Below are 25,713 nucleotides of genomic sequence, written 5' to 3'. Positions count from 1 at the left end.
GTTATTGGGCTAAGAGTTTTTTTTTGTTGTTGTTTTTTGACTTAAAAAGAACGTTTTTTCAATTGTCTGCATTAAAAGAGGGAACATAAAAAATATTTTTATGAACAAAGAAGGTCCGCGATTTGTAACCATAACCAATTTAACTAATTATAATTGGTGAATGATTATTAAAATGAGATCCAATAGAGAAGGTAAGGATTTTGTTTGCCAGGTAAAATGGGGACTATATCGGGGGGAGGGCGGAGTATATCCAATAATCAATTCTATTCTTGTATTGATAAGGTTAATTAAGAATGTTACTCCGCTATAACCTCATTCAAATCATATTTTAGCAACAGTCTTGTATCTTGGTCGGTAACGGCAATGTATTTTTTAAAAAGCCTTACACGTCCCTCTTTTCCTTTTCGAAAATGAAACAAAAAGGCGATTCTCAAGCTTATAGAAATTGAAAGTAAGAAGTGTTCTCCAGAATTATGAACTATGCATAAATAACGAAGGGTCATTCTTTCGCGGAAATATTCTACCGATTGGGCTTTCTTTAAAAGATAATAGATGGAGTTTTCTAAATTCTATAAAACAATCTGCGTGTCATTTTTGAATGGAGTTTATAATTTTTTTTAAGAACTCTGTAACAATACCGAAGCCCCACTTTTTAACGTCCGTAGTCAATTAGCAAGCCTTGTTTCTGCTTCCATTGTTAATTCTGGTGGTCTACCCTCATGCTGTTATTTTTATTTATTTATTTATTTATACATAATCCACAGCTCTTAAAAATATTTAATTAATACATATAAATGTGATCTGACAGCCAAAAGGGATTAACATTTTAAAGGCCTTAATTTTAAGCAATCAACACAGTAAAACACCATGAATGTATTCGGATATTTGCTAGTTAGTATACAATTATATATACATGTGCGCATGTGTGTGTGTGTTTATGTGTGTATTCGTTTTAATGTGATAAAAACACAGGCTTTAAACTATGAAAAGATACCTAACTAACATGAAATGAACTATCTTAATAAAATCATAAAATTATGTTTCAACTAATATTCTTAATATCTCATTTTTGAATTTAAGTTTATTGAGGTGGAAAATATCAACCGAACTAAACTTATTATTATAGGTTTTATGTAATCGAGTTATTATAGAATGTTGTGCGTAATTTGAGGACACCAGAGGAATAGGAAATAAGCATGTGTGCCTAGAGCGTCTTTTTGGAGTACAAAAATTTAAAGTTTTAGTGGTAAGTTCCTGACAGTCTACATAACCGTGACAAAGCCCATGTAATAGAGATAATTCAAGAAGGATACGTCTGTTATCAAGACTAATGAGTTGATGGTGCTTACAAGATTTTTCATAACCTTTATTATAACTGTGAGTCCTAAAGTTAAGGTGATTCACATATTTTCTCTGAATGCTTTCTAATTTCTTAATATAGACAGAATATTGCGGGTTCCATATAACACTACAATATTCAAGAATGCTTCTAATATATGAGTTATACAAAACCTTGATGCAATCCAAGTCAGAAAAGGGGCTACTTACGCGCAAGATGAAGCCTAAACTTTTATATGACTTACATACAATTGTATCTATTTGTTCTCCAAATATTAGCTTTTCATCCAGAAGTACTCCTAAATCTTTGACTACTTGTTTTTTATCAATTTGGTGATGATTAATTTGGTAACTAAATTCTGTTGGAAACTTTCTTCTTGTGAAAGAGACATAGATGCATTTTTCATGGTTGACATCTATGCGGTTACAATTATAATAGCAAGTAAGTCTATCTAAATCGGCTTGCAGTTTGGAAGAGTCCAAATTATCTTTGATTGTCATAAAGATTTTAGTATCATCGGCGTACATCAGGAACTTTGCATAGTGAAAACATTTACTTATATCATAAAGATAGCAAGCATATAAAAGGGGACCCAGAATTGAGCCTTGAGGGACACCCGATGGTATGATTTCAAAGTTTGAGCAGTAGCCTCCTACTACTACAGCTTGGGAACGATTTTGTAAGTACGATTCCATCCATCTCAAAAGGTTACCCCGAATACCCAATTCATAAAGCTTATGCAAGAGAATAACATGGTCCACTCGATCGAATGCCTTCTCAAGTCTGTGTAGATCACATCAATCTGAGACCCACCATCCATACTTGACACAACATAGTCCATAAAACAGCCTAAATTAGTAGTTGTAGATCGCCCCTTAATACTTGTAAGAATACTTGTATAAATAATTTCATTTAAGTTAACATAATTCTATTTGTTTTTTTTCTTCTGTTTTGTAAGTTTTTTATTTTGTTTATGCTCTTTTTAGACTACTCACATGATATGCATATAAGTGGAAACTTTATTGGTGTATGTACAACTTTACATGTATTTTTGTAAATGTTTTAAATACTGTTTGTTTCCCAAAAATAAATAAATAAGTAATGTTTTCTCTATATGTACCTTACATAACGACATTTATGTCAATTTATGGTAGCTAAAATGGTTTAATGTTTTCGTATATTATGCTGCATCTTTGTAGCTATTCAGAATTCGTTGTATTTCTTACTGAGGGTTCTTCTCCGAACTGACAATACAGTGTACTATGCATTAGTTGATTTGCTTGTCAACTATGCTGTCATTGTGTATGGTTGTATCTACAAAACCTATACTAAAGAGGTATATATCTTGCAAACCAAATTTATTACCAATTATGGGTAAGCAAAAAAGATAAAAATAATTGTAAAGGAGATTATCAAAAACCATATTTACTAACTAAAATATGTTGATTTAAAAACCAAATAGCAATAGATTTTTATTTTAATGATAATATGAAAGTTTCTATAACAAATAAATATAACTTCAAAAGTGGGAGGGAGGGAAAGTTAATGGTTAAAAAACATTAAAAATTTCTACAGCAGAAGATAAAAGGAATATGTGGTGCCGGTCATACATACAATGATATAGAATGGCTGAGGAGTGTTCCCAAACTTTAAAAAAATTAGCTTTTGAATAGCTTTAAATAACTATCACTAACTATGATAATACTTACTAATTTAGGATAGCTTATGTAAATTGTATCTTTTTAGGGTTCCATAACCAAATCCTTATGGATTTGTCATTGTCTGTCTGTCCATTGTTCTGTATGTTTTCTAATAGTAATAGTTTAGTTTTAAAGTAAGTAGTAGTTAAGTATGTACACATAATAATTATGTTTTTTATACACAAATACTTGCTAAGAAACTGTTAGTTTTCAAGAGAAAGCAAGAGATATATCATCATGTTAAAAGTGTACTTCTTAATTTTAAAATAAAACAGGCATTGGAATAGTATATCATATTATCATTACATATTTTGCAACTAACATTAAAATTAAAATATGTATGAAACTGATAATTTTATTTAACAAGTGACACTTATTTGGACATTGAAACTGTTTATCAAAATCTAGGCCCAATAATATATGGGAGATAAGCATACATCATAGGTGAACTCAATTTGACAAATTTCTGTAATAGTGAGTGAATAATGTTTAGACAATTCTGAATTGCACTTATTACAATAAGTAAATAATACATTATTTATAAAACTTCACAATAAAATAGCATTTTAAGTGCTAGTTCCAGATGAAGTCATATTTCCATTCGGAACACCTGTAATTGATCTGTTTGCTGTTGCTAAGTGAGAGGCTTTAAGTCTCTCCAACTCATTGACCCATGACCGTACATGTTCCAACCGATGCCAAGCCATTTGCAAAACTTTCTGTGATGCATATCCTGAACCTTCATGAGGTTGCCCAGTAGATACTTGTGTAAGATAATTAATTTGATCACTTAATTTAGACTCCACTTGATTCAGTGTTCTCAGAAACTGTGATGTATTACTTTCTGCTTGTTTTTGGCTGGATTTCTCTTTTCCTAATTCAAGCAGGGCTTGTGCTGTAACAGATTTATATTTTATAAATGGAAAGTCAAATAAAATCGAGCCATTTTAATATATGATAATCACTAACCTGCACATTGTAAGCAAGTAATTATATCTTTTTCGATATCATCTAAAACTTGTATTCTATCCATAGGGCCAGCCATTTCTATTTTCTATGAGTGTCTCTTCAGTTACATCTACCGATATATCTAAGTTTGGTCGGTTCAATAAAAATTATGGAAGTTCCTAATCTTTCATAAAATTCAATATTCTTGTACATGTATTATCGACAGAATTTATTCAAGAAATCATGAGTTTCATGTTTTATTTGCACGACAAAAATTGTAATTTTTTGTATTTAATACATACTTATCATATACGTAAAAATATTCTATGATCAAACAAATTATCAAAGAAAATTTAAACACCATTTACTTTTACGTTCACAATAATTATAACAATTGTTTTTTTTTATTTATTTATTAAGTGGCACGGGATGCCTTGCCTCTGTGCCTGCCATACTTCACAGAACCTTTGCCACTTATCACTATACTGAATACCACGGAATAATTGGCTTGACTTTTCTAACCTACGCGAAACGCATTTAACTGAGAAGAGACAGACCTTATTTCACCTTGTCTTGAAATACAGAACAATAACATTAATTTTTTTTCATTTCGGTCACCAATCTGATGACCCTTGCGTAAGTGATTTATAAGATTGTTATAAAGCGAAAAAAAAATTACATGGCTTGCGTTGCTTATGGCTGTAAAAGCCTGCTGTGAGAAATCAGAGGATGACTGGAATTTATGTATTATAATATATTGAATTTACTTTGTGACACAATTATGTTTATGCTTTCTGTATTGACATTAATAAACTCATAGCAATTTGTTTAAAATGTGCTAAAGATTGGTATTATAGTGTTGTGCAGTCACAATGTTATGATCGATACAATGAAAAACAAAATGATTATATTAAACCAATATTCATTTATTTATATAGCTTATCAACTAAATGCATATTTTAACACGAATAATTGTAACGGGCGGAGTGGAGTGGTGCGGTAATCGGAGGAGGGGTGCAGCAGAGGAGATTTCCGGGAGAGGCGAGGAGAGGAGAAGGGATGATATATGAATTGAGACAATTTTTAGGGTTGTGTAGTTATTTTAGAAAATTCGTTAAAATTTTTGCGATTTTAGCTAAGCCTCTTAGTGATTTGACAAAAAAAAAATGATGTGTGGCAATGGGGTCATAAACAGATGCAAAGTTTTGAGTTAGGTAAATCAAGACTAATTTCTCGATCAGTTTTAGCTTTGTACGATAAAAAATTGTCGTGCGAAATTCATGCGGACGCTTGTAAAAGTGGGTTAGCAGAAATTTTGTTTCAAAAACAGGAAGATGGGAATTTAAAGCCAGTATTTTATTTTAGTAGGGTAAACACTCGAGAAGAATCCTTGTATCATAGCTATGAATTAGAGACGTTAGCCGTGGTGGCGTCACTCAAGCTTTTCGTGTTTACGTTTTAGGTAAGCCAGTCAAAATTGTTACCGATTGTTCCGCAGTCAGATATACGTTACAGAAAAAAGAATTAATACCTAGAATAGCACGATGGTGGTTAATAATTCAGGAATACGATATTGAAATAGTAAATAGGCCGGGCGATAGAATGAAACATGTCGATGCTCTCAGTCGGAACCCTATTAGTGTACCTGTTGATGATTTGTGCCAGTGTAATTTGCTACAAATTTCAAATGAAGATTGGTATTTAACTGTACAATTGCAAGATATTATTTAGCAACTAAAAGAGGGTAATTCATGTAATGACGTGATTAATAATTACAAAATTAAAAATGATCGTTAATATAGAAAAACTTTAAACGGGCAAAAACTTTTGCTCGTTGGAAATTAATGCAAAAATTCTATGATCAAATAGGTCTCGTAGGTATCTTAATACCTCTTAAGGTGCGATGAGTTGATTAAAGCTGATTATTGGTTTCCAAATATGACACGTTTTATCAAAAAGTACATAAATTCATGTTTAGAGTGCGCATATGGGAAGGGTGATTATGGTAAGCCCGCCGGAGAGTTACATCCAATTCCTAAACCGTCATCACCAATGGACACAGTACATATCGACCATTAAGGTCCCTTCAGTAGGTCACCAAAAGGTTATCAGTATATACTTATGATTGTCGATTCTATTACAAAGTTCTTGATTGCACGCCCCACAAGAACCATAAACTCTAGTTTATTCGGATACCCCAAAAAAATCATATCGGATAGGAACTTAGCTTTCACAAGTAGAGTATTTAAAGAATTCTTCGTAGAATATAACTTTCGTCACACAGTTAATGCTATAGCGTGCCCGCGTGCTAATGGCCAAGTGGAGAGATACAACAGAACTTTACTTGATGCTATGCGTACGCGAGTTAGAGATCCAAATATGTGGACCGACTGTTTACCAGATGTCGTGTGGGGAATAAACAATACGATAAATGAGAGCTTGGGTTATCATCCTTTTGAAATTCTATTTAGCTATCGCAGTAGACTAATGCTAAACTTGACAAACGAACACAATGAAGCTAGTAGTGATACGTCTGTTCAAGAAAAACGAGAAATTGTTTCTCGTAGGTTAAAAACATCGTAGCGAAGTTATGAAAAGAAATTTTGATAAACGTCAAAAGCCTGAAAGAAAGTTTGGTAAGGGCGATTTGGTCTTATGGAAGCAGGCGCCTACTGGTGGTGAAGTAAAGAATGTAAATACAAAATTACAAGCACTTTATTCGGGGCCTTATATTGTGCAAAAGGTATTACCTAACGGGCGATATGAAATTCGAAGTATAAAAGGCATGCGAGGATATAAAGTTTACAGGGGTTGTAGCCGCAGACTCTATAAGACCATATCGCAGTGCCCCACAGTGTAGCGAGACTAGCAGTGATGAAGAAATAGTTGATAGAGATGATTTGATTGATTTATTGGAGAGCTAATGATGTTTTTTTGTGCCAATTGCGGCGCAATTGTTACAGGATGGCCGACTATAACGGGCGGAGTGGTACGGTGTGTGTAATCAAGTAGGTAAGTGGTGCGGTAATCGGAGGAGGGGTGAAGGGTGCAGCAGAGGAGACTGGCGGGAGAGACGAGGAGAGGACAGGGCATGATATAAAATGGCGTGATTATAAGCGGAGCGTGCATTATTTTTCTAAAATTTTTGTACAAAATTACTGTTATTGAGAATATACTTAATTTTTCTTATACTTTTATTTTTATTTAAATCTACGTAGAAGTTTTCTTATTTTTTAATTAATTTAAAATCAAAGTAAAATAATATAAACAATTATAAGTATTACTATTTATACAGTATGTATTTTGCATGTATGAATTAAATGTAGCCACATACTTGTTATATCGTCATATACAAAACATGAACTAAATCGGTGCACTAATTAGGTTAAAATGTAGACTTTTAATTTTAAGCCAATATAAACGTGCTGTACTATGATTGTGTCACTGGGTCAGTGGTTCAATGAACTTGAATCTTTGCACATCAACAGCCGTTGCCAACAAATGTTGCCATCCCGCGCGCTTCAAGTTCAAATACAGTTTGTCGGACAGAACAGAACCGATGATGCCTGTTCGCTTCTCGCGGTGACTTCAAACGCGTCGGACCGTCCTAAAGCGAAAGAACGCAAACGGGTTTTGGGTAAGGCACAATCTATCGATAAATAGCTTAATAATATCGACTATTACCCGATTCAAAATACTATTTTACTTTAAATACTTAGCGCACAGTGTTTCTAGAAATATCGTAAAAAACCTTAAGACACTACGCACTCAGTATTTAAATTATTATTTTTTGCTTAAGTATTAAACAGATAAAAATTATAAACAATTAATTTATTTAATGTCTTACATGTTTTGTAATACAAAGCAATCTAATTTTTAAAAACCGTACCAACTTACCCGTTGCTACTCAGATTTTTTTTTAAACAAATAAATGACCGTACGTAACACCTAATGTTAATTAATCACCGCCGCCCACATTCTCTTAAAACACCAAAAGAATTACAGGAGCGCTGCCGGGATTTTAGAAAGGTGTACAGGCTGATTTTAAATATAGAAAGTTCTCTGAAAAAGGCACTCTAAGGAAACGTCTGACATCCTGATAGTGGAAATGATATCTTAATTTGTGTCCAGTCGTGCCAAAGTGGAATTCAGCGGCAGGAATCTGGTCAAGCAGTTGTTTGGAAAACTCCTAGCAACGCCAACTGATCTAGCCGTTTACAGATACTGGATCCCCGTAAATTCGAGCAGCTATGTGTTACACGCGATACAGGCAGTACCTATGTGGTGTTCCTGCGCTTTGGAGAGTGCTAGAATCTAGGCCAGCTAGAGTAATACTTCAATATTACCGTGATCTATTAATGACCCCCGATTCTTTGAAGCCAATTTGGTTTCCTTGACACGCGGTCCTCAAAATCTATTCGCAGCCAGAGAGTACACCCAACCCTCGAAATTGCCGAAACGCTTACAGCAGATATCCTCCCCAACGAACACACATACGAGTGACGAACTTAATCCAAACAGGTCTGGCCCGATCGTACTGTCGTCACAGGACGACAACATGACTCTGCCACATCAAAAAACCCTTGTAGTCACTAACAACTAACAATTTTGTGGTGTTTTAAATAAATAAATAACAAACAGTAGTTTCGTAAAAAAAAACTTTTTAAAAGTTCAATTAATTTATAATTATTAAAATTATTTTAACATTCGAATAACACAAAAATAATTGTATCCTAGCCTTGGGTAGGTCTTTGGTCTTTGGGTTTGCTAAATAAGTGTAAAAAAGTATCGATAAATTATAATTGTGAGGTATTATCGTGTATTAGGTGACCACTGGCTTCAAACTTCCTAATAATTATATTTCCTACCAGTTTTATAATGTATAGGGCGCCTAAGCGCTGTACTGTCAAGTGTCAAACGGTGTTGACGTTGTGTCGCTTCAACGGCATACGTCACACGTATCAGTTCTATTTCTTTTCCTAGATCTCACAACTCGGCCATTTTTGTTGCGACCTTCCTACAGCATGGTAAGTGTTGTGAAATTCTGTTAATAACCTGTTATTTATCTCTTTTTATTAAAGTAATCTTAGGACTTTCTATGATTTGATATGAAACATATTGAATAAAACTATAATTGTAAATTGGCTTGAAGCCTAGTTTTCCTAGATGATGATACAAAACTCTTTTTAAACGGTTAGAACCTGAATCCTTGTGAAGATTTTTACTAGGGCGGACTGATATTATTTAATTTCTATTTGGAACTTTCAACTAGGTCTTTAATTTTACTCACGTGTAGCGTGTTTTTATTTTCAGTCGCACAGAAAATTTTCAGCACCCCGGCATGGGTCCATGGGATTCTATCCCAAGAAGAGATCCCGCCGCCACCGTGGTAAAGTTAAGGCGTTCCCTAAAGATGATGCCAGCAAGCCTGTACATCTAACAGCTTTTATTGGTTATAAAGCTGGCATGACCCATGTGGTTCGTGAACCTGACCGTCCTGGATCAAGTGAGTTTCATAATCTTATGCTATAAATTTTCATTTTTTATGTTTTGAGACTTTTCATTTCTGTACCTTTATTTTTGCGTAATAAGTTTTACACGTGCTAAAATTTGAACTTTATTTTAGAAATCAACAAAAAAGAGATTGTGGAAGCTGTTACCGTGATAGAGACACCTCCAATGGTATGTGTTGGTGTAGTTGGATACATTAACACTCCACATGGCCTTAGAACTTTACTCACTGTTTGGTCTGAGCATATGTCTGAAGATTGTCGCCGTCGTTTCTACAAGAACTGGTAATATATATATTTTTAATTTTATACATTTTTGTTTCCATGTATTTTTGCCTTTGTATGTAGATATCAATGATACTTGCATGTAATAAGAAATGTTTTGTCTATAAATTAATATGTTAAGCTGTATTACTAATCTGTTCACCACAGCCCTCCTCTCCCGAGAATGAGGGTCATCATTTGAATATGCTTTGCATATGTTGCCAAGCAGTCTCCGCTCAACGATGAGACTGTATGGCTTTTCTTACAGCAATATATGAATTTGTAATATAATCAGGTATAAGTCCAAGAAGAAGGCTTTTACAAAGGCCAGCAAGAAGTGGCAGGATGAGCTTGGACGCAAATCTATTGAGAAGGACTTCAAGAAAATGATCCGCTATTGTAGTGTGATCAGAATTATTGCTCATACTCAAATGAAGCTGCTTAAGCAGCGTCAAAAGAAGGCCCACATCATGGAAATCCAGTTGAATGGTGGCACTATTCAAGATAAGGTTGTATGGGCCAGAGAACATTTGGAGAAACCTATTCCTGTTGATGCTGTCTTTGCTCAAGATGAGATGATTGACTGCATTGGTGTTACAAAAGGAAAGGGATTCAAAGGTTGGTTGAAAAGAACAAATTAATAATTATATCATTATAATTCTTAATATTAAATATAATATATTTAGTACACATTTGGATATTATTATAAATATTTGCAATATTTTTAGGTGTCACATCTCGTTGGCATACAAAAAAACTGCCTCGCAAGACACACAAGGGTCTCAGAAAAGTTGCCTGTATTGGAGCTTGGCATCCATCGAGAGTATCATTCACTGTAGCCCGTGCTGGTCAAAAGGGCTATCATCATCGCACAGAAATGAATAAGAAGATTTATAGAATAGGCCAAGGTTAGTACTTTACTGGAATCTTGGACTTGTAGTTATAATATGAAGACAGGCACAACCTTTTTAAGCAAATTCTGCAGAGAAATTGTGTTCGTACATCATAATTGAATATGAGCAATTGATTTTATTTTGTGATAGTTAAAAATGATAAAGTTTAGCCTTGATAGTGGATATATCTGTATCATCTCTAATTTTTTTAGATATTGTAACTGAGTTATGAATTTCAATTCTTGAATATATATATATATCAGTGAAAAATATATAAATCTGTTTGCAGGTATTCATACTAAGGATGGAAAAGTTATTAAGAATAATGCATCAACTGAGTATGATTTGTCTGAGAAATCCATTACACCAATGGGTGGTTTCCCTCACTATGGTGAAGTGAATAATGACTTTGTTATGATTAAAGGATGTTGTATGGGACCTAAAAAGCGTGTTATCACATTAAGAAAAGTAAGTAGTTTAAGTAATAGTCATATTATAAATAATAGTAGTCTTAATAATTTTACTTTTGTTAGATTAAAAAAAAAACATGCAAATAATGTTAACAATTGTAACAATTTCAAATTTGATTATCAATCCCCACACACACTTATCTAGTTTTTGGATTGCAAGCTCTTTTCACCTGTGAGCTTCTCAAGTAATGATGTTTTCAAAAGCTTTATTAACTTTGATATAATGGTTATCCATATTCATTATAGCTATCTGCAAATATAATTTTTGCTTGTATTTTCATCAAAAAGTGGATGACTAGGGATTATTACTAATACAATTGGCAGACTACTTCATTTATTGCTACAAACTGAACTTTTTAAAAAGGAACAGTTGTTACTAGATTTACAAATAACACAAACAAATGCAGCAAATTCAAATACTTAGCTAACCCTGCCTGTTATCAAATTTTTCAGTCTTTGCGAGTACACACCAAGAGGGCTGCACTTGAAAAGATCAACCTCAAGTTTATTGATACAGCCTCTAAGTTTGGTCATGGTCGCTTCCAAACACCAGCTGATAAGGCTGCATTTATGGGGATACTTAAGAAGGACCGTGTTCGCGAAGAGGCTGCAGCTACATCGGCTGCACCAGCTCCTCAACCATAAAAGATTTTGTTTATAATAAAATTGAGGAAACTTAATAAATTTTGGTTTTATTTTTTTATAAAGGCGAATGGCAGGTTTCATTGGAAGTCTCGTACACCAAAAAAAAGTCGTGTTGAAACATAAAATATTTACATTTAATAGATCATTGTATGAGAATTTGTGACATTAATTTTCTTTTTTTTATAAAGTTTGGGAGTCCTAAGTTAAGTTTTGGGGTTATGTTACGACCCCGTTCGCTTGACTGTTAGAGATCAATACCTACACAAATAATTGAAACAAAATCATTCTAATATATATATGTATAAATAAACGGTCAGATAAAAAAGCAAGAAACATAATTGAACCAAAATATATATACGCGTCGAATTGAGAACCTCCTTTTTTGAAGTCTGTTAAATACTAGCAACAGCGATTTTCTTCGTGTAAAACAATTTTCTCATGTTCTAGGATGCTTTAGAACTCTCACCAGGCATAGTCTACTACTACTACTAGGTACATAATATAGGTACTACTTGTATATTTTGAATAACAAAAACTTTTTCATTAAATGGTGTTTATTGAGACAAATCTTATCTACATGTAGTATGGATAGTGGTGCCTTTTCAACCAACTACACTCAACGGTCGCGTCACTCCCTCATGGCGAGCATAGTCCAGGTACCAGATGATACTCATCACATGGGAACAACACCCCACAGTTCTCAGCCCTACAATGCAGTTGCAATAATAACTTATTATTGCTTCTCTGCTACGATTACCTCGTTCAGTTACAATAAAAACAAAGTATGTTTTTCCTGAAGAGTGGTGAGACTTTATTTTCGCCCGAAGCAGCATTGGATTTATTCCCTGCAATCCAGATATTTGGTCACGGCTCACTTCCTAATGTGTAAATACCGTGAAACCTCAAATGTTCACCGACGTTTATATGTCGGTGAATACGCCTGCTTTATTTGATAGGTGCCAGCCACATGCAAAAATAATCAAATCGGCCATAGTTTGAAGCAAATAATTGGAACTTCCGAGTGTAGTGTTGCGTCTGCGATTGTAATGGCTGGTTTTTGCTCTGACGGAAGATCAGGGTCCCAAAGAGTACCATCTGAAACAAATGAGTTTTTTGCTGCCACTTGTTCTCTGCCACACGCATGATCGGCATTTTTGCTGCAATAGTTCAGACTCCACAATCAGACGTATTAATACAACACGGCGTCCTTTTTGCAAAATCAAAACAACGTAATAAGCGTCCTTTCGCAAACTACAGTTTTTTGAACGAAGGAGCACAAACTCAACTCAACGTCATTGGGAAAAGATGTAGTAATAAATAAGCCAATGTTTCAAAAAACACACAGTACACCAATGATATTTAAAAGTTTTTAATACTACATATAATATCATTGCAGTACACGACATAAAACAGCTAGTAAATAGTTTCACGTTTTTGTAAATGTGAAATTCAAATACCCTGATTTTCACTTTGACGTGACAGTTGTTCTTTTTTTGGCTTTCAAGATTTAAAACAATCGATGGGCATCCCCGAAACGGGTCAAATAATTTAAATAATGGCGTTCCTTTTCTGTTTGTAAATTGAACTTTAAAAAAATATTTGAAAAACTGAAAAAAGAGCCAGTTGTGGAATACTAAAGTTGGGAAAATATAACCCCAAAACATTCTTTTAATAGGGCGGTACACCAGCTGCCGTTCTCATTTGTTTGGCTGCACAATATGTTGTTTCTGGTCATCCTAGGTATAGGTATGTAGTTATGGGCTATCATCCGCAACTCTGTGCGCCTATTTTGTACAGTACTATCTTCCCAAGTACTCAAAGGAATTTACTCAAACCTCTGATGTCACCCATGAACGCTGAGAATGCCTAATGAACGCTATTCCTGCAGCGAATCTCAGCGTCTTAATCTCATGATTGAAACACACTTTCCCGGTATGGTTACGATGGACAGAAAGCAGTAAACCGCGATGGTCTGCTCCTCGCACCAACTCGATTGGGCAATTAATTATTTTGGGCCTTACCTATCCCCGAATCCCCCAGGTCTGGATGGAATTTTCCCAGCCCTCTTGCTAAATTCCTTAGCTGAGCTTAATTGCTGAGATCCTATCTCAGGAAATGTAGAGTACCTAGGTAAGTTTGGCATAAAAAGGTATTTGTTTTCTCAAAATTTATTCCTTTAACGCCTCGTTTACACCTAGGTAGGTAGGTATTATAATACCTACCTAGGTGTACACGTATTTAAAAAGTTTCATGCAAATTATAAATAAAAGTTGTGTAGGTATGCAATGTTTTAAAAATAAAAAACTTATAGATAATAATTATATGTATGAAACTTGTCTGATTAAATTGTTTGTCACCTGTTAGTTGTCTACATATATATGATCATATGTGTTACACTTACCTATTTAAGACATGTCAGTGCCGAATTGAATTTGACAACATAATTAACGACTGGTACAGACAATAGAAGAAGGTACTGCGAATGAAGTAAATGAAGGAAATTCAAGAAAAAGGAGAAACGAAAAGTGCGTTGGTGGATGAAAGAGCTGTACCGAAAAATAATGCAGTATGGAGTAGCACATATCAGAGATATGCAGTTCGAAGGGGTAGAACACAATAAAAAACTTCACAAGAATGTCGACAGATTTCTATTGCTTGAGAAACTAGCGAAGCTATTACAGTGACTGAAAGGCTTGCTATAACTTTGAGATTTCTTGCAACTGGAGACCTCTATACAAGCTTGCAGTACCTGTTTAGAGTTTCAAAGCAGTCTATATCTAGGATTGTCCCAGAGGTTTGTGATGGTATCAGTGAGGTTAAAAAGATTGGGTAATGGTAGTTAAGTGAAACACGCAATATTAGTGTTGCGTAGCAACCCTTCGAAGTATATGACGAGAGGTGTCAGACTTCAAGACATTGTTAATTTTGACAGCTCCGTCAGCAATACTCTTAGCTCAGCGGAGAAGTGTTTACTTTAGACGCTGTAGACCCGGGTTCGATACACCTACCAGTGTATGGATTTTTTTGGGTTTTGTAAAGTAAAAGGAAATTTCTAGTAAGTTCAGGATCAAATCGAACAGAAAAAAAGGGATGGAAAATGTGTAAGCAGGATAAAAATAGTTAAAAGAATTTTCTAGTACAATTTAAATTTAAAGATGGAATGGGACAATCATTTTGAAAATAGAACGGATCCCGGGGTATATAGGCCGTACTAAGCGTGGCCTACGGCAGTTCTAGTTCTGACTCGAAAGTGTAAAGAAGAAGAAGAAGTAGTGAAAAGTGGAAGTGTTCCAAGAGGAAGAAGATAGAAGAGACTTAGTGTTCGGTGCGGTGTGACGCGTTGAAGGTACCGCCGCCCACAAGAGGGACAGCGGCAGACCGGCGAAGTGCAAGTTCAGAAAAAGTGAACGCAAATAAAGACTCGTTCCTATAAGCGGAGTATTACTTCCAATCCCTGACCCACTCCCGTGTCAATTGGTGTCAGAAGTGGGATTGGAAAGATGCCATTAGTGCCCAGGAACGAGAAGAGAGTGACCACGCGAGCGGGAGCAGCTGCAGTGGCAGAGGACGAGTCGCAACAAGCATCCGGCTCTGGACTCAGTGCGACCGTGTCAGCACCGCAGGCTCCTGCCGTAAACATCAGCGCGCTCATGCAGCAGATGGCCGCCATGATGCAAGAGCAAGCGCGCCGACAGGAGGAGCAGCTGCGGGGCTTGCAAGAGGAACAAGTGCGCTGACAGGAGGAGCAGCTGCGGGGCTTGCAAGAGGAACAAGCGCGCCGACAGAAGGAGCAGCTGCGGGGCTTGCAAGAGGAACAAGCGCGCCAACAGGAGGAGCAAGCGCGCCGACAGGAGGAGCAGCTGCGAGGTCTGCATGAAGGCCTCTCCAAGGAAATTTTATCAGTCGTGCAGAAAAACTCCGCCCGGATTGACGCTGTAGAAAAGGAGATCGCCCGGATTGACACTGTAGAAAAGGAGATCGCCCGGATTGACACTGTGGAAAGGAAGATGGGGGAAATGGAAGCAACTATTCATCAGCTCAATAGGAAGTCGTGGGTGGGGGTCATTCAGCCAACCCAGGAGTCACCTGCGGAATCACATCGACCAGAAGTTTGAAAGTACCCCCCTACGACGCACATAGGTAGATTTCGCGAATTTAGGCGGCCAAAAACATTTTACTGTGTTAACAGCTTTTAAATGGGGTTTTAGTAATTAAAAGAGGTTATTATAAAATGAAACACTGTATGGAGTAAAACAAAAATTTTTAATAAATTATTTACTAAAAATATATATAAATATTAAGATTTTAATAAAAATTTATATTATTATGTTGTCTCAGCGGAGTAATTCACGGGACGATGCCCGGTCCTTTGAGAGGCTTGCATGGGGGCATGGGTCCAACATGTAGAGGCCCTTTGAGACTTTTAACTGTATAAAAAAAAAATATATATATATATATATAAATATATATATTTACCTATATAACTAAATATATATAAAAAAATCTAAATAAGTATACTAATATGAAAAAAAATAAGACATTTGGTATTTACAAAATAATTTTATTCCATTGTATATCATAAAAAACAAAAAAAATAATTTTTTTTATAAAAAGTTATTAATCTTCAGAAAAAGATGTGTCGGAGTCCTATATTTCATTTTCGGTCTCATTTGGATCCCCAGGCAACAACATTGCAATAGTTTCGCTTAAAAAAGATTTATGTGAGGTTTTCCTGATTGGCCTCAAACTACTTAACAATGGATCTGATGATAATAATATAATAATCTATGAAAAATATCTAAGTTGCACTCTTCGCGCGAAAACTTTCTCGCGTAATTGAGCCTGTAGGTGCGAAAGTGTTTGTTGCGTGCCTCTGCCGCTTCTTCTGACAGCTGTCCTATCGGCAGCAATGCATGTTCGATGATGTTTTCACCGTGGATTAAAATCTTATGCATTGTTGGCGTCATGGGGTGCCATCCATAAAGATCAACATATAACTTTGCTGTATCCAAAGCGTAGTTATTATATTTAGAAACATCAATTTTATGGCCACTAGTAATCACCTCTAATATAACCTTCAACCTATGGATAACTTCATGGTTAATGCCTGTAATCTCGGCAGCCAATTCAGTGTCATCAAAAAAGCGTCTACTGGTATTCCCATCATTTGTGTTACCAAAGTTAGCTTTAGGCATATCAACTAAAAGGCCAGTTTCTGTTCTGAATCTTTCTTGAATTTCCCTTTTTCTTTGTTCTTCTAACAACTTTTCCTCTGGGGTCCTCCTTTCTCTGTACTTTTTTACGGGTAATTTATATGCTAAATGCAAAAAGCCGTATCCTGGCGTGTAAATTAGAGATTCCAAACTCGAGAGCTTCGGGAAATTTTACTACATTATTTTTACTAAGATCATTGAAGTCTTTTGATGTCGCTCCACATATAAAACACCGACTTGTTGAAGAAGTGTTTGTAGCTGCGTTGCATACTTTGCCGTCAATCATCATCATTTTCATAATATGCCGAAACGTATATTCGTTAGAATTAATACCAACTTTTGTTGCGGTCAGGCGCTTTTGTGCATTTTCTACATATGCTATTTCTTCTCTAGTGATATTTGTTGATTCTTTCACGAAGCGAAATCTAATCGGTCGGCAAAATCGTGGTGACGAAGGTGTAGGATTCTGCCATACAACCTTTTTACCCTGTTCTCCACAGACAATTTGGATTGGAACAAAAGAACTCAAGAATATATTTGCATCAGAGTCGGCATCTTCTGTAAATTTCTGCTTATACCGCGTTTGTTGTGAGCCGTCACAACCCCATTTCAATATAATAGTTAATGATTGTCTTTCATTAGAATTAAGTGTTATCAAAACTTCTTCCAGGAATTTCGATAAGCGCGTAACGGTGTGATCAATTAGGCTTTGAAGGTCCATTTCCGCGCAGGTAGCCGTTACCCGTAAAGCCGATTTCGGCGGGTAACACTCTTGCTTCGCTTTCAACAAAAGGTCATAACAAGGGAAATGTCTTTTGTTTGTTGCTCTTATTATTTCATATTGCCTACGTGTGAGATCAGCCTCAACAAACATCTTAAGTGCTTCGAAGGGGGTCAACGAAGGGATAGCTTCATCAACCTTAGAATAAGCCTTTTTGTATTGACTGGCTTTTGTTGGCGAATTGGTTACGTCCTTCAGGACTTTGGACGCATTTCTTTTTCCATCTGATTGTAAAAGTACGTGCGCAGCATGGACTATTACTTCAGGGTCCACAGAAGAACGTATTTCTTCTGTTTTCCTTCTCTTGCTTCACTCACTCAAATCGGCAAACGATTTACTTGGACGACCCTGGCGATGAGTTGTTTCAATCGGAATCTCAAAGGTTCCACCTAACCAAGAACTATTATTTTTTTCGAAAAACTCTTTATTTTTATGTGTTTATGTAAAAAATCTTTGATTAAGGATTTTTCCGAGATTTGCGGTTTCTAGCGGCAAATTTTTTGTTTACTATAATACTAAGACCCTGTTTATACCGTAAAAGAGAAGAAAACAGGTGGGATGGACCCTGAAGTATAATTAAAACTCTTGAGAAATCGAAAATCAATGATAAATTTGTACAAAAAACATCTTGTCTTACAAGTGAAAAAAAATATGACAATCTGTAATAAAACACCATTATTATACATAGTTTCAAAGATTCATACCTGAATTATGCGAATCCATTACTTTCACTAAGGTAATTAACTTCACAAAAAAAATATGGACTTTGTAAGAGAAGTTGCACAGTGAGCGACGCGACGCGTCGAGAACTGTAACGTACACCGGGAACGGAGGTCAAGTTTCGACTATGTGTAAATAATTCATGGCACATGGCCTAAAGGTGGGGATAGTGAGGATAGATTCATGGAAGTGTCTTGTAACGGTACCGGTCAAAGTTTTATGGCTAAATTGACTTTGAAAAAATGACTTTTGGCCGCCTAAATCGTCGAAATCTACCTATGTGCGACGGCAAGTCTTCCTGGGCCGCCTTCAAGCTACAATTAGAGACGGTCAGAAGAGCAAGTGGTTGGAGTGACCAAGAAGCATACTCTGCCCTCACACTAGCGCTCCGTGATGAAGCACTTTCCGTATTGGAAGCACTCGGCGCTGGGAAGAAGGAGGTAACCTATACGGACCTTCTTGACGCGTTGGAGGCACGTTATGGCGATAAACACATGTGTATCGGGCGCAGCTTAAGGACCGCAGTCAAAGGGCCAACGAAACTCTGCAGCAGTTGTCCGTCGAAGCTGAGAAGCTAGTGCGTAAAGCATATCAGTCGTCGCCAGCTGCAATAGAAGAAATGTTGCTCCAAGTGTTCATCGATGGAATACGGGACGCCGAAGTAAGAGCAGCCGTACGACTGAGCCATCATAGTAGCTTGAAGGAAGCGGTGGCACATGCGTTGGAAGTGGAAGCGGTTCGCCACGATTCTCGGGCGTTGTGACTCCGCAAAATTGTACCAGCTGATTCCAGCCGAAGGCAAGCATATAGCCCAGTATGCTATGGGTGTGGGGAGCGAGGACACATTAGGAGCACTTGCCCCAGGCGTGAGAGCATAACGCAAGGTAGGAAGGATGCGGCGGTCTCAACATCACCGCTGGAGCAGCAGGAAAACTAGAAAGGGCCAGAGCAGTGGGGTGGGCGCTGGCTGGTAGAAGCAAAGCCCCAAAGATCTTCGATAAGCAGACATGTGACGGAACCACTTTCATAATGGAGGGAATGATAAATGGAAAGTCTTGCCGTTTCACTTTGGATACGGGAGCCTCACGTACAGTCGTTAGCCAAAGAAGACTAGAGAGCATCGGAGGACGACATATGCGTGCGAGAAAATGCAAACTTAACACTCACAACAGCTACCGGCCAGCGCATACCAGTCCAGGGAGAGAAGATCGTGGCCATGAAAATCGGTAATACGTTGTACTGGCAAAAAATGGTAATCGCGGATATCACAGATGACTGCATCATTGGGTTGGATTTTCTTCGAAATCATCAGTGTACGATTAACATGAAACATGGTGTATTGAAGCATGAGGGTGAAGAAATTCCAATAAAAGGCGGAACTTTTGGGAAAGTGTTGTGCTTACGAGACACTACTTTAAATCCGAGATCGCAGACCCTAGTCCCGATAGTCCTGCCAAGAGATGACAGGAAGACCTTGTAAATGCGCTTTAATAGAAAGAGAGACATCGGACACGAAATGGATCCCAGCCAGGACTGTTGTGGGAAACTCCCAAATTGCGATGGTTCCCGTGTTTAATCCTCATGAGGACAAGCAAATCATTAGGAAAGGAACAGTGATAGGAGGTTGTGAGGAGATAGCTTTGTTAAGAAAGTGTGAAGAAGGGAGGAAGACCGTAGCTGCAAGTCAGGATGTGAACATACAGAAACTTCTGGATGGCTGTAAGGACAATCTTACCAAGCTACAGTTAATAAAAGCGAGAAATTTCCTGCTACGCTACGCCGGGATGTTCTCGAAGAACGACGGGGACATCGGAAGAACTGGTTTGGTGAAATACATGATCGACACAGGAGACACTGTTCCGATATGGCAAAGCCCAAGACGTATTCCGTTTGCACGTGAACAAGAAGGGGAAGACATGATTCGGGATATGAAAGAAAATGGTGTGATAGAACCGTCATCGAGTCCATGGTGTTCTACAGTGGTTCTGGTGAAGAAGAAGGATGGATCAACTAGATTTTGTGTGGACTATCGGCGTTTGAACGATGTAACTAAGAAAGACAGTTATCCATTGCCAAGAATCGATGACACATTAGATTCACTTTGTGGCATGACGTGGTGGTGGTGACTCTTGATTTGAAAAGTGGCTACTGGCAAGTCGATCTGGACCCTAAAGACAAGGAGAAGACGGCTTTTTCAACCGGAAAAGGGTTATGGCAGTTCAAAACAATGCCCTTCGGATAATGCAACGCCCCAGCTACTTTCGAAAGGTTGATGGAGCATGTGCTGGCAGGTATGTTGGGAGAAATCTGCCTTTTCTACTTGGATGACATAATCATTATGGGACGAAGTTTTGAAGATCATCTTAAGAAGCTCGAAAAAGTCTTCACAAAACTGCAGGGTGCCAACTTGAAGTTGAGTCCAAAGAAATGTTCCTTCTTTCAACGTCAGGTGAATTACTTGGGGCACGTTATCTCGGAGCAAGGCGTTGCGACGGATCCTGCCAAGATAAGTGCTGTCAAAGACTGGCCGACGCCGACAGAAAAGACACATGTGAGAGCATTTCTAGGACTATGCTCTTATTATCGACGCTTTGTGAAAGGGTTTTCCGATGTTGCTAAGCCCTTACATCGACTGACGGAGGAGAAAAGAGCCTTTTCCTGGGATGAAGAATGCGAACAAGCTTTCTTAGAGTCGAAGAAAAGACTATGTGAATCACCTATCCTCGGATATCCTGACACAGAGGGAAGATTTATAGTGGATGCTGATGCTAGCAACACCGGAATTGGTGGAGTACTATCTCAGAAGAGAGGAGATCAAGAAGTTGTCATTGCATACTTTAGCAGATCTTTATCAAAACCGGAGAGAAACTACTGTGTAACTCGTAGGGAGTTACTGGCCGTGGTGAAGACATGACAACATTACAAAAAGTACTTATTGGGTCGCAAATTCCTCGTAAGGACTGATCATGCCGCCTTGAAGTGGTTACTTGAATTCAAGAATCCGGAAGGACAAGTGGCCAGATGGATTGAGGAACTTCAAGAGTATGACTTTGAAATCGAGCATCGAGGAGGAAAAAGTCATGGAAATGCAGATGCGTTATCTAGAAGACCTTGTCCGATGGAATGCAAACATTGCATTCGTCAGGAGGAGAAAGAGAATTTTATGATCCGGATGATCAGAACAGATTCGATCGACGAGAACTGAAGCAACGATGCAATGAGGAGAGCTCAGGAAAATGATAAGGATCTTCAACCACTTTTACATTGGCTAACAAGTGGATCACTTAAACCAAAATGGTCTGAAGTGGCTAGACACAGTACGGCTACCAAGTCTCTGGGCACAATGGAACAGTTTGGTGATGCATGACGGGTTGCTCTGCCGTAAATGGGAAACCCCGCAAGGAAAGGATTGCCATCTGCAACTGGTCGTTCCCAGGGAGAAGGTGAACGAGAACCTGAGAGCTTATCACGATGGTTCTTCAGGTGGACATTTGGGAATAAGAACTCTCACAAAAATTAAAGAACGATTTTACTGGTTGCATTGCCGTGATGATGTGGAAGACTGGTGCCGAAAATGCAAGAGTTGTGCTGCTGTCAAGGGACCTCAGACCCGGAGCAGAGGAGCTATGAAGTTGTACAATGTTGGGGCCTCCGTGGGAAAGAGTAGCTCTGGATATGGCCGGACGGTTCCCAGTCACCAAATCTGGAAACCGTTACATAATGGTGGTGATGGATTATTTCACGAAGTAGCCGGAAGTATTTGCTCTAGCGAATCAAGAAGCAGTTACCGTTGCGACGAAGCTGGTGAATGAAGTTTTCTGCAGATTCGGTGTGCCTTTGGAGTTGCACAGTGACCAAGGGCGGAACTTCGAGTCACATGTATTTCAAGAAGTTTGCAAGATCTTGGGAATCCATAAGACCAGAACTACGCCATATCATCCACAGTCGGACGGGATGGCGGAGAGGTTTAACCAAACATTGGAGCGACATCTGGCAAAAGTAGTGGACAGTCATCAGGATAACTGGGATGAGTACATTCCACTGTTTCTTATGTCGTATAGAAGCGCACACGAGACGACAACGGTGACTCCTGCGTACGCCAATTTTGGAAGGGAATTGAAATTGCCAGCTGATTTACTCTCAGGCTATCCACCGGATACTCCGAAAAGTATAACAGAATATGTGGATGAGTTACGGAAAAAGATGGTTGACATCTACGAGGAAATTAGAACAACTGGGTTTAAGGCAAGTGAACGGATGAAGACCCGCTACGATCGAAGAGCTAATATTCCTAGTTTTGAAGAGGGAACCCTGATTTGGTTACACAATCCTGTAAGGCGAAAGGGGAAGTCTCCGAAGCTCCAACCAAGTTGGGAGGGACCATACAAAGTAATCAGGATAAATGATGTGACTCTCAGGATCCAGCGTACCCCTCGAAGTCCCCCGAAAATCGTACATGTCGATCGGGTGGCTAAGTACTACGGAAGCAACGATGATCGGGACGATCATGTCTTGGGAGGGGGCAGTGTTGCGTAGCAACCCTTCGAAGTATATGACGAGAGTTGTCAGACTTCAAGACATTGTTAATTTTAACAGCTCCGTCAGCAATACTTGTAGCTCAGCGGAAAAGTGTTTACTTTAGACGCTGTAGACCCGGGTTCGATACACCTACCAGTGTATGGATTTTTTTGGGTTTTGTAAAGTTAAAGGAAATTTCGAGTAAAGAATTTCGAGAAAAAGGAAAGTAAGTTTAGGATCAAATCGAACAGAAAAAAAGGAATGGAAAATGTGTTTTATCAGGATAAAAAATAGTTAAAAGAATTTTCTAGTACAATTTAAATTCAAAGATGGAATGGGAGAATCATTTTGAAAATAGAACGGATCCCGGGGTATATAAGCCGTACTAAGCGTGGCCTATGGCAGTTCTAGTTCTGACTCGAAAGTGTAAAGAAGAAGAAGAAGAAAAGAAGAAGTAGTGAAAAGTGGAAGTGTTCAAGAGGAAGAAGATAGAAGAGACTTAGTGTTCCGTGCGGTGTGACGCGTTGAAGGTACCGCCGCCCACAAGAGGGACAGCGGCAGACCGGCGAAGTGCATGTTCAGAAAAAGTGAACGCAAATAAAGACTCGTTCCTATAAGCCGAGTATTACTTCCAATCCCTGACCCACTCCCGTGTCATTATTATTATATTAATTAGTATTATATTTATTTAACTTTTATAAATTTAATTATTTTGAGTTGACGTACTGGCCAAAGAATCATTGTTTGAATTTGAGAGATTTTGAGGTTCTTGTATTGTGTTATACCCATCATGTGTACTGTATCTGCCTAAATCGGCTTCAAAAATAATATTATTTATTGCCTGTTTGACGTATTTTACTTTGATTTTAAATTAATTTAAAAAAAATATGAAAACTTCTACGTAGATTTAAATAAAAATAAAAGAATTAGTAAAATTAAGTATATTTTCAATTACAGTAAACTTAGTACAAAAATTTTAGAAAAATAATGCACGCTCCGCTACTAATCACGCCATTTTATATCATCCCCTCGCCTCTCCCGCCAGTCTCCTCTGCTGCACCCTTTACCCCTCCTCCGATTACCGCACCACTCCACTCGTTACAGTCGGCCATCCTGTAACAATTGCGTCGCAATTGGCACAAAAAAACATCATAAGCTCTCCAATAAATCAATCAAATCATCTCTATCAACTATTTCTTCATCACTGCTAGTCTCACTACACTGTGGGGCACTGCGATATGGTCTTATAGAGTCTGTGGCTACAACCCCTGTAAACTTTTTATATCCTCGCATGCCTTTTCGAATTTCATATCGCCCTTTTGCGCAATATAAGGCTGCGAATAAAGTGCTTGTAATTTTGTATTTACATTCTTTACTTCACCACCAGTAGGCGCCTGCTTCCATAAGACCAAATCGCCCTTACCAAACTTTCTTTCAGGCTTATGACGTTTATCAAAATTTCTTTTCATAACTTCGCTACGATGTTTTAACCTACGAGAAACAATTTCTCGTTTTTCTTGAACAGACGTACTACAACTAGCGTCATTGTATTCGTTTGTCAAGTTTGGCATTAGTCTACTGCGATAGCTAAATAGAATTTCAAAAGGATGATAACCCAAGCTCTCGGTTATCGTGTTATTTATTCCCCACACGACATCTGTTAAACAGTCGGTCCACATATTTGGATCTCTAACTCGCGTACGCATAGCATCAAGTAGAGTTCTGTTGTATCTCTCCACTTGGCCATTAGCACGCGGGCACGCTATAGCAGTAACTGTGACGAAAGTTATATTCTACGGAGAATTCTTTAAATACTTGTGAAAGCTAAGTTCCTATCCGATATGATTCTTTTGGGGGTATCCGAATAAACTAAACATGTCTTTGAGTACCCTGACACTCTCCACAGAATTTATGGTTCTTGTGGGGCGTGCAATCAAGAACTTTGTAAAAGAATCGACAATCATAAGTATAATATACTGATAACCTTTTGGTGACCTACTGAAGGGACCTAAATGGTCGATATGTACTGTGTCCATTGGTGATGACGGTTTAGGAATTGGATGTAACTCTCCGGCGGGCTTACCATAATCACCCTTCCCATATGCGCACTCTAAACATGAATTAACGTACTTTTTGATAAAACGTGTCATTTTTGGAAACCAATAATCAGCTTTAATCAACTCATCGCACCTCTTAATATCTACGTGACCTATGGGTTATGGAATTTTTGCATTAATTTCCAACGAGCAAAAGAAGGAACTAAGAGTTTTTCCCCGTTAAAAGTTTTTCTATATAAACGATCATTTTTAATTTTGTAATTATTATTCACGTCATTACATGCATTACCCTCTTTTAGTTGCTTAATAATATTCTTTAATTTTTCATCTTGTAATTGTACAGTTAAATACCAATCTTCATTTGAAATTTGTAGCAAATTACACTGATCATAATCATCAACAGGTACACTAATAGGGTTCCGACTGAGAGCATCGACATGTTTCATTCTATCGCGCGGCCTATATTCTATTTCAATATCGTATTCCTGAATTATTAATCACCATCGTGCTATTCTAGGTATTAATTCTTTTTTCTGTAACGTATATCTGACTGCGGAACAATCGGTAACAATTTTAACTGGCTTGCCTAAAACGTAAACACGTAAACGCTTGAGTGACGCCACCACGGCTAACGTCTCTAATTCATAGCTATGAT

The 25,713-nt window shown here is 37.6% G+C and overlaps 2 protein-coding genes and 1 non-coding gene across 4 annotated transcripts; 2 read left to right on the top strand and 1 right to left on the bottom strand.

Moving 5' to 3' along the window:
* Positions 1-3,317: 3,317 nt before the first annotated feature.
* On the bottom strand, positions 3,318-4,498 carry LOC126969020 (mediator of RNA polymerase II transcription subunit 11). The gene is made up of 2 exons (XM_050814292.1): positions 4,009-4,498; positions 3,318-3,934 (listed from the first exon to the last, which is right to left on the bottom strand). Exons 1-2 carry the CDS (start codon positions 4,082-4,084, stop codon positions 3,606-3,608), a joined length of 405 nt encoding a protein of 134 aa, XP_050670249.1. The 5' UTR covers positions 4,085-4,498; the 3' UTR covers positions 3,318-3,605.
* Positions 4,499-8,863: 4,365 nt separating this feature from the next.
* LOC126968955 (60S ribosomal protein L3) lies at positions 8,864-11,804 on the top strand. 2 transcript variants are annotated; one of them, XM_050814200.1, is made up of 7 exons: positions 8,867-9,014; positions 9,301-9,493; positions 9,614-9,782; positions 10,057-10,379; positions 10,490-10,669; positions 10,944-11,122; positions 11,578-11,804. In XM_050814200.1, the coding sequence occupies exons 1-7, from the start codon at positions 9,012-9,014 to the stop codon at positions 11,767-11,769; spliced, it is 1,239 nt and encodes a 412-aa protein (XP_050670157.1). In that variant the 5' UTR covers positions 8,867-9,011; the 3' UTR covers positions 11,770-11,804. The 2 variants fall into 2 exon arrangements, with proteins under 2 accessions (XP_050670158.1, XP_050670157.1); XM_050814201.1 differs by lacking the exons at positions 10,490-10,669; positions 10,944-11,122; positions 11,578-11,804 and having other exon boundaries at positions 8,864-9,014; positions 9,930-10,079.
* On the top strand, positions 9,154-9,229 carry LOC126969293 (small nucleolar RNA U43). Its single transcript, XR_007730369.1, has one exon. It is a non-coding gene; the product is annotated as a small nucleolar RNA U43 (small nucleolar RNA).
* Positions 11,805-25,713: the final 13,909 nt, after the last annotated feature.

Source organism: Leptidea sinapis, chromosome 17, assembly GCF_905404315.1.
Source record: "Leptidea sinapis chromosome 17, ilLepSina1.1, whole genome shotgun sequence".
Classification (NCBI taxonomy): Eukaryota; Metazoa; Arthropoda; class Insecta; order Lepidoptera; family Pieridae; genus Leptidea; species Leptidea sinapis.
The sequence above is the reverse complement of the archived record's forward strand: the minus strand, read 5'-3'. Positions and strand labels throughout refer to the sequence as shown.